General features: G+C 40.6%; 1 protein-coding gene across 1 annotated transcript in view; it reads right to left on the bottom strand.

The window, feature by feature from the left end:
* Positions 1-256: 256 nt before the first annotated feature.
* The window catches only part of itga11a (integrin, alpha 11a), a 52,573-nt gene continuing 39,244 nt past the window's right edge, over positions 257-13,585 (bottom strand). Inside the window, exons 18-30 of the mRNA XM_086292856.1 lie at positions 13,450-13,560; positions 13,016-13,101; positions 12,688-12,898; positions 12,429-12,527; positions 8,507-8,583; positions 8,251-8,334; positions 7,925-8,015; positions 7,726-7,839; positions 6,530-6,613; positions 6,318-6,428; positions 6,091-6,186; positions 5,311-5,424; positions 257-1,570 (exon numbers count right to left, since the gene is read on the bottom strand). Coding sequence (XP_086148982.1) covers positions 1,493-1,570; positions 5,311-5,424; positions 6,091-6,186; positions 6,318-6,428; positions 6,530-6,613; positions 7,726-7,839; positions 7,925-8,015; positions 8,251-8,334; positions 8,507-8,583; positions 12,429-12,527; positions 12,688-12,898; positions 13,016-13,101; positions 13,450-13,560 — 1,356 coding nt within the window. The 3' untranslated portion in view covers positions 257-1,492. The remainder of the gene's footprint in view (positions 1,571-5,310; positions 5,425-6,090; positions 6,187-6,317; positions 6,429-6,529; positions 6,614-7,725; positions 7,840-7,924; positions 8,016-8,250; positions 8,335-8,506; positions 8,584-12,428; positions 12,528-12,687; positions 12,899-13,015; positions 13,102-13,449; positions 13,561-13,585) is intronic.

Below are 13,585 nucleotides of genomic sequence, written 5' to 3'. Positions count from 1 at the left end.
TATATATATACATATATATATATATATATATATAATATTCTGTAACTCTGTAACTTCTGTCGGTGCTGTGCTTTTTTGGAAATCGAATTTCCCAGAGGAACCCACCCGAGGGATTAATAAAGTTCTATCTAATCTAATCTAATCCCAGCTTCTGTTCTTCCTTTCTGTATGTGAAGAATTGGAATCTCAAAAATGGTGACTCATGCTTGTTGAGGCCTGTTTCTATGCAGCTGAAAGCGCTCGGATACTTGTGAAAAAGACACTCATAGACCTATATCGTTTTATTTGTAGGCATATTACAGGTCTTCACACTTCTTCAAAGAGAAAAAAACTCCAGACATTGTGCAATCACTGGACTCATGTTTACGGCTTCTGATTATCATTTACTTACATTTCTGTTAAGAATTGCTTCAAATGTAAAAAAAAATAAAATAAAAAAATCCCATTAATATTATAAGCACACCCTTTGCTCTGATGCAGTGCATGTTAAAAGGCACGCAGCTGTCTCGTATTGTAACAGGTTCAGTGAAACAAAGCCGACGTACTGAACTGAGAAAAAATAATGCCATGAACCACGCTGAAAACTGTCAGAAAACCATTATAGTACTGAAAGGATATAAAAAAAGCTAACTGACTATTTACAAAATTCAAGTTAATTTTATACAAAGTAAAAAGTGCATCAAATGTTTTAAAAATCACCCTGCATGATTCCCAGGATGTTAATCTTAAAATGAACGAACTCTTAAAGAGATGATGCATTTAGAGGATTCTTCTCCAAAGATTAAGAAAAGTCTCTAAAAGTTAAACATCACGAATCTTCTTCGTTCTCTGGTGACTTTAGTTCAGTTTTCTGTCGTCATAAATTATTATGCAAATTGACTGAATACATGGCAGATAAAAATTTCTTAAACTTGGAATTTTTAATATACAGTATAAGAGCTTTACATTTTGTTGTAGCTTTTGGGTGGGAAAACACCCTTGAGGTTTTTTTTTTCATGTACTTTACCATAGGAGTTAAATAAATAGCCTACACATCAGGAAAAGACAAAAGAATGACTGGCTAACATTTGCCTCAAATGCAAATAGTGGCCTGAAAATCTTGAAACAGATCGACTGAAAGTGGCTCTATTCTTCTGTAGAAAACGGACAGAAAAACCACCAGAGCTCCGGCCAGAAACCGACGCAATTAGAGCTCCAAGATCTCTGAAGAGATGACATCCAGGCCAGTGGAAGACATAGACAAAGAAGGCCCTAATGTCGCAACAGTGCAGGAATGCTAAGTGAGTGTGACAGTGCTGATTGTTGGGGGTCAGGGGTTGTGGCGCAGGAAAGATCCAGTGCACTGAAAAAGCCTTTCTTCAGCAATAATGATCGTGTGGAGCTGTGTACGCGGTGCCACTGCAGCGGTGGGAGCAGGTGGGGTGAGGCGGATTGGTCCCTGAGTGTCGGGTCCCCTGTGGAAAGGGTGTCTGCTGGGGGCCCTCAGCCTGCGTTATCGCTCTTCTGCCACTTTGCCGTTGACCTCCTGCTCATCCTCTTCTTTTCTCTTTTGCCTTTGGAAAAATCCAAGCTGGGTGGGAGAGCAGAGATAAGTTAGATAAGAAGTAATGCTGCAAACACAAATGTGCTACAAATATTGCGGGCACTGTGCAGCACACAGATTGCATCACTTCCTTGTGACTGCAAATGTAAAATTTATGCAAACTTAAGAAAAAGCTAAGAAGTTTCAGAGTGTGCGGCTGTGCTTGCAGATCTGTGAGGCCACAATTTTAATGCTGACATACTGACGTAGTCACCATGTAAAATGCTGACTATGTTCCTAATCTCAAAATAGCATGTTACCCATGTGGCACCAAACTGTAGATGTAAAGTCAGTAGACGAGGTTATTAGTCATCACCCCCTAAGGATAAAAGTAAGTAAAATTTTATTTATTGACCAGCTTTCAAGAAAAATATCATAAAGTGATTCACAACAAGAATGTAGAGAGCTCTGGAGTCTGTGGACCACAAAAACTCTGTTTCCTTTAGTTCTCAGTCTTGCATAAAACCAGCAGGTTGTGATCATGTGACCTCAGGAACGCAGAATATATGGACACAAAACTTCACTATTGAGATGATGAGATGAGATGAGATGAGATAGCCTTTATTTGTCAGTTGCAGGTCTTTTGCCCACAACCGAGATGACAGACCTTGCCGACCGTACATACAATACACAAACATCACATTGGGTGGTGGTGTATGGTGCTTGCCCATGCAGAGCTCTAAAGGTCAACATCAGAATCTTAAAGTGACATTAATGGGGATCCAGTGCAACCGAATTACCAACCGTGTGACACATGAGCACTTGGTAGACTTTAGTCAGAAGCCTCGCAGCAGCATTCTGAACAACCTGCAGACGTTCCAAAGGAGGTTTTGTTAAGACAAGTGAACAAGGTGAATGCGATAATCCAGACGTGAAGGTCCCAATAACAATTTCCAATTCAAAGTGTGACACGATGGAACTCAACTTGGAAATATTTCTTAAGTGACAACAGCAAGAGCGAAACGGTGATTAAACGCGAGCATCCAAAGTGAAGGCTGAGTCACAAGTTACACTTTCAAAGTAGAAAATGTAGCAAAGGTACCTGGGGTTTCCATTACCGTAGGCACAAATCTGTCAGGGGCACAAACTTCTGTTTTCTCTTCGTTAAATTGGAGAAAAATGTCAGCCATCCAAGTTTTAATAGATTCTAGATGCAAGATGTGCAGGTTAGAAACATCTCGGGGCTTAAAAGATATATGACTGAAAATCGTCTGCACGGCAATGATAAGAAATGTCCTTAAAAGTGCTGAAAACGTGCTGAAGAAGGAGCAGATACAACAGAAACAGTACAGGCCCACCAGTGTGCTACACAGTAAGCAAGAGAAGTGGAAGATGAACTCAGCCTGTCAATCTCAACGCGATGATCAACAGTATTAAAGCCAAAGATCAAGTCAAGTCCAGAAGATTATCCTGTGTCACTTCACATCAAGATGTCTCTGGAGACTCCCAGAAGAGCTGTTTGTGTGGAATGAGCTCTGGAAAAGCCAGAATGGAAATGATCAAGGCTGCTGTATTTGTCCAAGACAGCTGTAAGCTGCTTAGGCACAGCCTTTTCTAAAATCTTAGCAATAAATGTGAATTTTGAGATTCATTTGTTAAAACAGGCACAGCAGGTGGTGCAGGAATACCAATTTCACTAATACAGTGTTGAATACCATCACAGGATTACCTCTGCTCTTTGAAACCAGGTTTGAAAAATCAGCAGCCCTCGCATCTCTCCCCGAAGTGTTAAAAGACACTGAAAGATCCTTTAAATGAAGGAGATGAATGCGTAGATGACTTGATCTCCACAAGTGCTCATTTTTTTCAACAAGAACGCTTTAATGCCGTCATTTATCCAAGGAGAAGAGTTTCAGGAGCTAATCTCAGTCAAACAGGACAGACTTATCTAAAATAGAAAGACAGTTATGGTTAAAATGATTCAGTGAGAGCTCAACATTGTTATAAGTGGATGTAAATAAATTAGAGGCAGAAAATTTATCAGCAGCTAAGATGCTGGAGCTAACCAAATATAGAGGCACATGAAAGTTAAAGAGAGTATGGGGATGATCAGAAATAAAAATATCCTCGGAATAAATCCAAAGTAAAAACAAGGTCCAGTCTGTATCCCTCGGGGTATGTTTGAGGTCAGGAATATACTGGGGAAGATTAAAACCACAATGCTGATAAATCCAGTCAATGTCTGTGTGTGTGTGTGTGTACTGGAATCCCCAGCTAGCCTGCCCAAATATCATGACAGTTCATCAGATCCTTTAGATATCTGCTCATGGTGACTATCACTAAATATCATTTAGCTTTTTAACATCTAGTGGATCATATTTAATACATGTGATTTTGTGATTTTTTTAAATTTCTGCATCATCAGTGGCATTTTTCTTCCCCCTGAAAAACCTAAATAAATAACACACAATCCATTTTTACACTTTAATATGATACAGAAACATGAGGCAGATGCTTCGGTTCAAACTGACTGACCCTTTTCCCCATAAAACAATACATCAGGAGATCTTGTGTAAAAGATGACTATTTAATTATATTAATATAAGCACTGACGCTGGTGCTAGATTGATGATTTTCTTGTGTGTAGAAATACCACAAAATTAAAATAAGGACGTGCTTTTAAACAGTTTTGTAATATATGATGGGAGACTAGCAGCTTCTTGTAAATGTAAGCATTTCAGCCAGTAAACCCCCTCCCCCAATCACACACATACACACGTTGGGTATTCATATGTTGTGGGGACATCTAACTGGCATTATGTTTTCTCTAGCCTCTTACCCTAACCAAGAAAAATGGATCCCTAACCCTTACCGTCATTTTGAGTCTCAAAATATGCCTTCAAACTTGAGGGGACCAGGATTTTTGGTCCCCACAAAGATATGAATACACGCTCACACACACATACACGCAAAACAAAAAGCGCAGCTCCACATATTCAGACAGATTCTTCATTTCTGTCAATGCATCCTGTGTTGAGCATAAATATGAGGCTGCCTTTATTGCTGGCTTGACCTTTACTTGACAGTAAAGGATCCAGGTAATGGATATAAAACAGCCGCTTCATTATTTCTACAGGAATATGAAATAAATAGAAAACATGCAGACAAGAGTCAAGAAATGGAAGAATCTGGCATTTTACACAGTTTTGGTACATAACTATGGCATTTCTGTCAGACTCTTATTTAAAGACAATATCTTATTCTCAGCCACATGATGGCAGTCTAAACCTACACTACAATAACCATCTGACCATAGCTCACATTTACAGATGAGGTAGTAGAAAAATGAGCTGACTGCAGGTTTCGACCAACCTTGTAAACAGTCATGGCAATTTGCATATTAATGAAGAAACTGACAGCTCATTGTTCGCCAGTGGTGCTAGTTTCAGTTATTGTGCACATGTACTGTTTATAAGGTTGGGGAAACTGAAGAAGTCACATGGATAAGTGACAAAATATTTCTCCCACTTAAAACGTTACATCCAGATGAACAGTATCAACTGTTTGTGGGGCTTTGTGCTTTAAGGAAACATTTTAACCCCAGAGGGTGTGGTTTTTTTTTCCAGGATGGGAAAACCATTATCCTCATGAAAATGCTGGGAATCACATGCTACAGCTCCCCCCAAATTGTCACTCGTCAGTGACTAAAAGTGGGTATTTAGATAAATACCTCTAATAACTCAATGGCTGTTAGTCAGCTAACTAAAAAACTGCACGACGTAACTTACTTTCCATAGAGCGAGGCTGAGCAGGGCTAACAATAAGAGTCCTCCCAGCGTGCTTCCAACGATAATCCAAGTAGGAATTCTGTAATCTCCCTCCTTCCTGATCTCTAGTATTATCTGTTGGACATGACAACACATAAAATTTGTTTTCTCTTAAGCACACAGGCTGAATTGTACACACAGGCAGTGATAAATGGTATTTTTGGCTTAAATATATAGCTTTAAATAAATATGATTTTTGCAGAATAGCATAACGACAATTCATGAATTTTGATAAAAAAGCGTTTTCACAGACCGATCAAGTACATCCATTCACCTTTTACTTCCACAAATACAGTCTCTTTAAAAAAAAAACAAGATAATAGAGTCTGACAGTTTTAATGACCAATAGATGGCAGCACAGATTAGTGTTTGAGTCCTGACTCATACATGTTGTGCCGCTGGTCCTTTCGGTCCCTAAGCACCACACAGCCATGAGTGCTCCAATACTAACATTTACAGTGTGATTATTCCCTGTTTCAGTTCTGTGCTCATGAGCGCAGCTGAAGCAGAAACTTTGTTTTCTTTTCATTTTTTAATAAAAAGAGGTGCTTGATGGAAAATTTGTTTTTTTCTTCTTCTTAGTTTTCCATGAATGGTAACATCACATACGAGACACTATTTGAATACTTAAAGTCCACTGAAATAAATTTTAACAGCTGATCTCGAGAACCGGGCACATGGTAAGAATAAAATCCAGACGAGGACAGAAGCAATTTAGAGCACTGGTTGTTGCCGACTCACATGTCTGACAGGCCTCTCTTCATGTAAAAACATGGGGCTGGAGGAGGGGAGCTCCACTGATGCACTGGTCACCAATTCCAGGATTTTAAACTTCAGCTGGAGAGGAAATCAAAACAAGCAGGCGCATTTAACGAACAGATGACACAGCTACAAGCACTGCAGAGCCAAAGTTTTGTAAAAAGTGATAAATAATAATTCATGCAGCCATTGATGAGGTTTAAGCTCACCGCGTGTAAAGTATCTATTCTAAGTGCTCCAGTGATTCTAAAGGCAGCGTCTCTGTAGTAAGCCACATTGACTGTGCATTGAATTGGAAGAGTTAGTGTGTTGGATCGGTTCTGTGGGAAGAAGCAGATCGAAAAAAAAAAAAAGTTAAGAAAATAAGTTGAGAATTAAACTTTTATCTGGGAAAGAATTTGATAGGTTTTATTGACTTTACCAAGCTGGAGAAGCGTGACAGGTCTTCAGGTGATGCCCTGCTCTGTGCCACATGCTGAGGTGGTAAACAGTGCGTACCATCTCTCTGAGGTGCGACATGGGGGTAAGAAATTCCTCTTAGTGCAGTAAAATGTTATGTTTCCAGAAAAGCAGTGAAATAATATGCTGATAAGCTGGAGCTTATTAGATCATGTTACTAAAAAGAATGATTATTGTTCAGCAATTAATGTAAAGTAAATGTAATGCACTGATAATATGTGATTAGGTTTGGACGCTGTGTAGCTGAGGTTAGTCTGTCGAGCTGACTCTGTCCTTCTTCTTTTGGCTGCTCCCTTTAGGGGAGTCCACAGCTTCATCTCACCCTGTCCCCACATCCTCCTCTGTCACACCAACAATCTGCATGTCCTCCTTCGCTACATCATTTAATCTTCTCTCTGGTCTTCCTCTTTTCTTCCTGCCTGGCAGCTCCATCTTCATCATCCTTTGTCCAACATATCCACCCTCCCTCATCTGTATATGTCCCAACCCTCTCAGCCTTGCCTCTATTACTTTATCCCCAAATGGCTCAACCTGAGCTGCCCCTCTCATTCCCAATTAAAAACATCAGAGGCTGAACCTCCAGACTCGAACATGTTAAGAGTTTCAGCATGCTGACCTTGTCCAAAATTTTAAGAAGACCTGTGAATCTGTATTATTCCAGAAAAACTTTCCAGAAATGATGAACTTCAATAGTAGAACAGGTCTGCTCAGGTCAAACCAAACAATCTTTCCCCTAAACAGTAGCAATACCACCACTGCTCTTCTGTTGTTATTTACCGCTGATATTTATGTGAGTTTTAGCAGAACAATCGCAAGTACCAACTGACGATACAGGGTAAATGCAAAAAAGTAAAAAAGCAGCATAGGTGGAAAGGAAACTGACTGAAACCCAAGTGGCAGCTCGTCAGCTCCAAAGTGCCAAAATCTCACTGATTACATTATGTCAAAGCTTAGAGTAACAAATGATTTAGTCCTAGCCACTCTAACAATTACGCTGCTAATTGTCTGCAAGGCATCTTTTATGCAGCGTGTTAATATTAGCCACTGTAAGCGTCTGTTATCACACCATGGAGTGCTATAATATAAAAAAATCTGCCACATGTCCCTCATGTTCTGTTTTTGTATTAACTGATAGACAGTTTGAAGCTCTGCACACACCTGGTTAATATGGAAGTCGGATATCTGAAGGAGCTGGTTGCCGTTTTTTGTCATTTCTGGGATCTCGATGTTTAGCTGCAAATCCTTTACCGGAAAGTATCCAAGATTCTGGATCTAAGGCACAACAGGGGGAATCGTGTAAACTATTTCCAAGCTGTACTTTGAATTAAGCTCATGGTGGTGATAGAACTGGTCTCACTTGGAAGGTGAAGTTGAAAGGAGGACCGATGATGCCTGGCTCCTCCAGTGACAGCTCTGGTTTGATTTCATATCGAGTCGGATTAGAATCCCTGTCAAAGCAAATAAAGAAAAAAGTAAATAAATAAACAAGCAAACAATTAACATAAAGTTCCCATTCCGGCTGCACAACTAGCGACTAATTTCCCCCACAGTTACATTCAGTATCTTCCAGATTATGCCAACACAGTTTGTTGTAGCCCACTGCACTTCTAAATTCCTCGCTTGTATTGTTTGGTAAAAAACAAAACAACAACAACAACACCCACCCCCCGAAAGCTGACTAACCTGGTGAAGAGAAGGTCTGCCTCGTACTTCAGCGAGTAATAGATATCATTGAAATTATCGGCTTTGCTATTTTCTTCACCGTCACTGTTGAAAAGACAAAAATATTCCACAAATAGAAGTGATGATCTTACAGCGAGACGCTTATCCTTGTATTATTTTTTAAATATCTTTGTTGATCATTAAAACACAGAACATTTGTCTACATGCAAAGCAAAAAGTAATTGGGATGCCAATAGATATAAAGTGATGTCCATACCTGCTGGCCTCCAGGATAACCCGGAGATGGTCAAGGAAGGTAGTGCGACTGAATTCGAACTCCAGGCGAAATGTTACCTACAAAGAAGAGGAAGTAAAGATTAGAAGCACACACTACCCATTTATTGCTTTTCCTAAATTATATTTCATCTTGCTTTAACAAAACTCTAAAGTACTCCAGATGCTATGCTATATAGCATTCCTAGAATAAAGGACACAAAAGAAGTCAAGTCCGCAATAACCTACTATAATTCCTGGGCTTTGACCCCAGGCAGCTGCTTGCACAGTTGTTGCTGCTTAAAGAGAGCCTGGGAATTTCCCCTCAGTTGAAGACTATGTCCACTACATACACACACATTCACTCACTCAAAACTTCCAGTGGAAGCCAGATTCAGGGCAAAATAAAAGCAGAGCAGTAAAAAGGAGACAGCCAGAAAGAGGAATGGGTATGTATCAAAATTGGAACCCAAGTCTGCAAAGGAGGCTTGATTGGCAGAAGAATGCCGATCTAGGAGAGCAGCGTTTAGCTGAGCATTGTTTACAGTCCTCCATGGTGTAATGAAATCATGAAGGATCCAGTCTGACCAGACTGGAATGCATAACGAGGTTTCCTCCTTCCCTCTTCCATATAGATAGACTCATTCTCAAAGCAACCACAGATTTAGCACAAATATAATGATCTCGTTGCGTATCATCTTGTCCCAGATGTGGAAAATGATCCCGGTCCTCCTTTGTTAGTCCTATCGCATATCCTGGTGAAGAATGGTTAACCTTGACTTCAGCCCACTGTTTCTTGAGAAGGATGGCTGGATGAAACACAAACATAGGAATCCAGACACGCGCACACGTGCACACACACATGCACACACACAGTTGTTCTGGGTTTTGAGGGCGTGATTGTCCATGGTTGGAGAATGTTCGTGCATCTGCATAGCTGAACACAGAAATTCAAACAGTGCATGTTTCTCCTCTTCCTCCTCTGTGTTTCTTCAGCCTGTCCGCCTCCTTAGGCCACATTCGTTGTCAGTCGTCAAACCGCTAGTAACTAGAACCCTTCTCTCTGCATACACCCACAAAACCTAAAAACACATTTGCTTCCACGATCACGTGCAAAAGGAATCGATTTTTAGACGTTTTGTCGCTGTTGGTTGTAAAGTTTACTGAACAAACTTGTTTTACACGGGTCAGAATCACCTGGTAAGATCCAAACAAGCGTGATAACTGGCTAATTTAAAAAGCTTGCACTGAAGTTCCCACTTTCCTTCAGCTCTACGGTGGTTTAGGCTGGCTTGGCAGTGGCACTGGTGTACAATCAGCCTTGTTTAACTCTGTGCCACATTCTTAAAAGGCTCTCGACCAGAGCACATCAGTTTTGTGGCTCTGGATGCTGTTTAGGGTCAATGAGTGGGTATGAATCATTCAGTGAGCTCTAAAGGGTGACCAGGTCTGCTCGGTTCAGTTGCTTGGGAGCATTACATAGAAATTTGGGTTTACTTGTTGCCCAGGAGATCACCATTGTTTGCGATAATCACATGGTTAGGACATTTCATGAACTCTTTCAGTCACCTTCAGTCCTTCATTCCTGCATTATTAGTCAGCAGACTTTGTTTCAGTATAGAAAGCTGAAAGATTATTGTTCAGATGTCAATGAAAAACACATTTAAAAAAGGGATAACAGCTTTTAATTGCACTTACTGATGTACGACCGGTGTCATCCCTATCAAAGTCAACACAAACATCACCCTCCTAAAAATAAAAAGTAATGCCTTGCTGTAAAATACCCCGGAAAGTGCACAGCCTCATAAATATTGTTGACTTTATAAGCCTGTGGAAAAGCTTGGTACAGCAGAAATGAATGTGAGAATCACTAACAGATGAGGAAGGAGAAATGCATCTCGGTGTCTTTCGTTCAGTCTCACCTGAATAATGCTGAGAGAAGAGCAAGTCTTATCTGTTGTGTTTACCCCGTTGCTAAGATGCATCTTCCTAATGCAATAACAATTAAATGTGATGTTTTTATAGTGAAAAGAAGAAGAGGGGTCCAGACTGGCTGATTTGTTTGTCTATATTTGGGACAGCTACTTTAACCTTTAAGACACGAGTAGCTGTTCCAACACGAGACACGAGAAGTCACTGTCATCATGAGTGACGACAACGGATAAGCTATGAATGGTGTCCTAGAATCTCCATATTGCACTTTCTTTCCATAACACTGGTATGATTTCCTCCAAATGACAATGCACCCTCTTTCTTACATTGTGGAATTTCATTCTTTACATATAAAAATACAACATGATGTCAAAGTAGTCCAGGTACTTTGATCCAGGTACTATCCCTGCTGCTTTGCTTTTCAGTTGGATTCGGTGGGTGGATAATCATGTAGGTAAACAAGCACATTTAAGATGAGAATCTCCCGTTCCAGCACATCCCAAAGGTGCTGTGGAGGCCACTTAAGTGCAGTGAACTTGCTGATACAAAGGATAGATTCATGTTTTCAAGTTGTTTCGACCAAATTCTGAGTCAACCATCTGAATGTTGCAGCAGAAAAAAGACCAGGCAATATTTTCCCAATCTCCTACTGCCCAGTTTTGTTGAGCCTGTGTGAGTTGTGGCATCCACTTGGTGTTCTTAGCTGACAGGGGTGGCGCGCAGCGTGTGGTCTTCTGCTGTTCGTCTGTTCAAGGTGTTGTGCATGCAGAGATGCTCTTCTCCATACATCGATTATAACAAGTGGTTGTTTGAGTTTCTGTAGTGTTTATACAAGCCTTTGTCCTCTGACCTCTGTCATCAACATGGATTTTCACCCTGAGAACTGCTGCTGGCTGACACATATTTTCTCTTTTTCTCTGTAAACCCTAGAGATGGCTGTGTGGGAAAATCCCATTAGATCAGCAGTTTCTGAAGTACTCAGGACCAGCCCCCCTAACAACATCAGACATGTCACATTCAAAGTCCATGCCAACAGTTGTGTTAATGTTTCAGGCTTGTGGCATTCATCAGAGCACTGATGAATATATGCAATATGATATGATGAAGGGTACAGGGCTGAAACATTAGCATGTTAAGTTGGTGTATTTGATATTTGTTAACTGAGCTGCTGCCACTTTACAGGTTGCTCACATATTTGCATTAACGAGCAGTGGAACAGGTGTGCCCAATAAAGTTGCAGCACGTGTTCGTGGTCCCCAATGCACTTCGTGCTCGCATTATACATGAACAATGACGCATTCAGGTTTAATACGGGACAGGTCTGGGGAACTATGTTTATTATTACATATAAATGTGCTTTCTGAGGATGATATTGTTCTCGTAAACATGTTTTGGCAGAGTTAAAAGCCTGGATGAAACATACTAAAACAGCAGTTGGCTGAAAACTCTGGAGAAGAGCAAAACAGGCAGAACATACAGAGCCAACATCTGGCATCTCCACCCCTTCTCTTCTAAGCAAATACAACCCGATGAGCACAGGCAGAGATACTGAAAGAAAATTAATGCTGATTTCTGTTTTGACATAGGGGTTTGAGTTCTCTCAGATTTCTAAATCCTGAAATCAGAACCCAGACGAGGAGCAAGACTTTAGTTTCTTCTTGAATGATGAATTACTTTATACTGGTGTTTCGCATCAATTTTCTCCAGTGGCACCAACTAATCTTATTTGGGAATCGGTACAAAAACTGGCATACGGATGAATTTCACTGGGCTGCATCAGCTTTATGCTTTTCCAGACACCTCTTCAAAAACACCTAAAACATTATAGTGTAATAAAGTTACAGCTTTTCAACCTGAGATGTTTTTTAGTTAACTCTCCGATGGAAATGAATCCAATTTATCCTTTTGCTGCCAATGACAATAAGCCTTATCTTATCTTATTAAAAAATCACAACGACACATATGAATTACGTGAAGAAACATGGTTAACTCACCTGTGTTTTGGCCCTCATGAAGGGTGCGCTGACATTGCAGAGCTTCTCGTTCCTCAGTTTGTCCTGACTGTAGCACTCTATTTTGATGTCCGAGTTGTCCTGAATGAAAAATGTCACTGTTAGTCATAAATGTAGAATTTATTTCGCCTTACCTGATGGTTAAACCTCGGACTCTTTGGAGTAACATAGACCTTTTAGGCTATTTGAGAACATCTGTCCTGATAAACCACATGAAGAGTTTAAGGTCATGATAACACACCTTGACAATGAGGCTAGAAAAGTGCAGATTGGGTGTGTAGGTGATGTTGAGGCGAGCGTTGTATGCGTTCTCTCCTTTGTTCTCCAGCCGAACATCCACCACCATCCTCCGCCTGGTTGCCTCTAGCACCCTGAGAGATCCCTCCATCTCCCCTTCACTTTGACGGCGACAGAAAGCACCACGAGACTGTACGGACTGTGCACAGAACTGTCTGGGAAGCAGCGAGGAAGGAAGCTATCGCATTATTTATTTACTCGTTGCGAGTGTGCAAATAAAATTTGTCCCACTGTGCGACTGTAGGCATGGTGATGAATATGCGTATACCTACTTTGGAGTCATCAGGTCATTCATGCTCTGCAGCGCCAGGTCAGGGATGCAGCGATCGTCTTCGTCACAGCCGTTCCAAAAGGGCAGCTTACCAAAGAGACAAGATCTTTTTACATCAAAGGAACTACTGCTGCTTCATATTTCACCCAGATGATGATTGATTTTCCTTGTTTTCTGTTGTATTCTCTTTCTCAGGAGGCTCATATTAATCATGGCCAAATTATCTAAATATTGAGGTCAGTATATGTGTTAAACATCTACTGCTCAAACTACTTGGTGGGAGATATTTTTCTTTACAGGCATACAGCTCTGAAAAGCCTCATCCACCTGCTGTCCAAACCTCTTTGAACTATGCATTATGCAAAGCTAATAGCTATGTAGCTGTGTAGCTGAGCAGCATGTTGAAATATAGGACATTGCCAGATTGTCTCTTACCTCAGTCTTCACCACAGTAGGCCAGCTGTCATCTAGAACTGGTGCGTTTTCTGGATCTTGTAGTGCCACTTGTACAGTGAACACTATGGGTCTGGCGTAGTCTGTTGTTTCCTAATGTAAAAATGTTATTTTCAGA

Source organism: Aulonocara sp. 'chitande type north' Nkhata Bay, linkage group LG1 (assembly GCF_057382095.1).
Source record: "Aulonocara sp. 'chitande type north' Nkhata Bay isolate Kocher_YH1m ecotype deep benthic linkage group LG1, A_spYH_male_GT1.1, whole genome shotgun sequence".
Lineage (NCBI taxonomy): Eukaryota > Metazoa > Chordata > Actinopteri > Cichliformes > Cichlidae > Aulonocara > Aulonocara sp. 'chitande type north' Nkhata Bay.
This window is presented reverse-complemented; position numbering and strand designations above follow the sequence as displayed.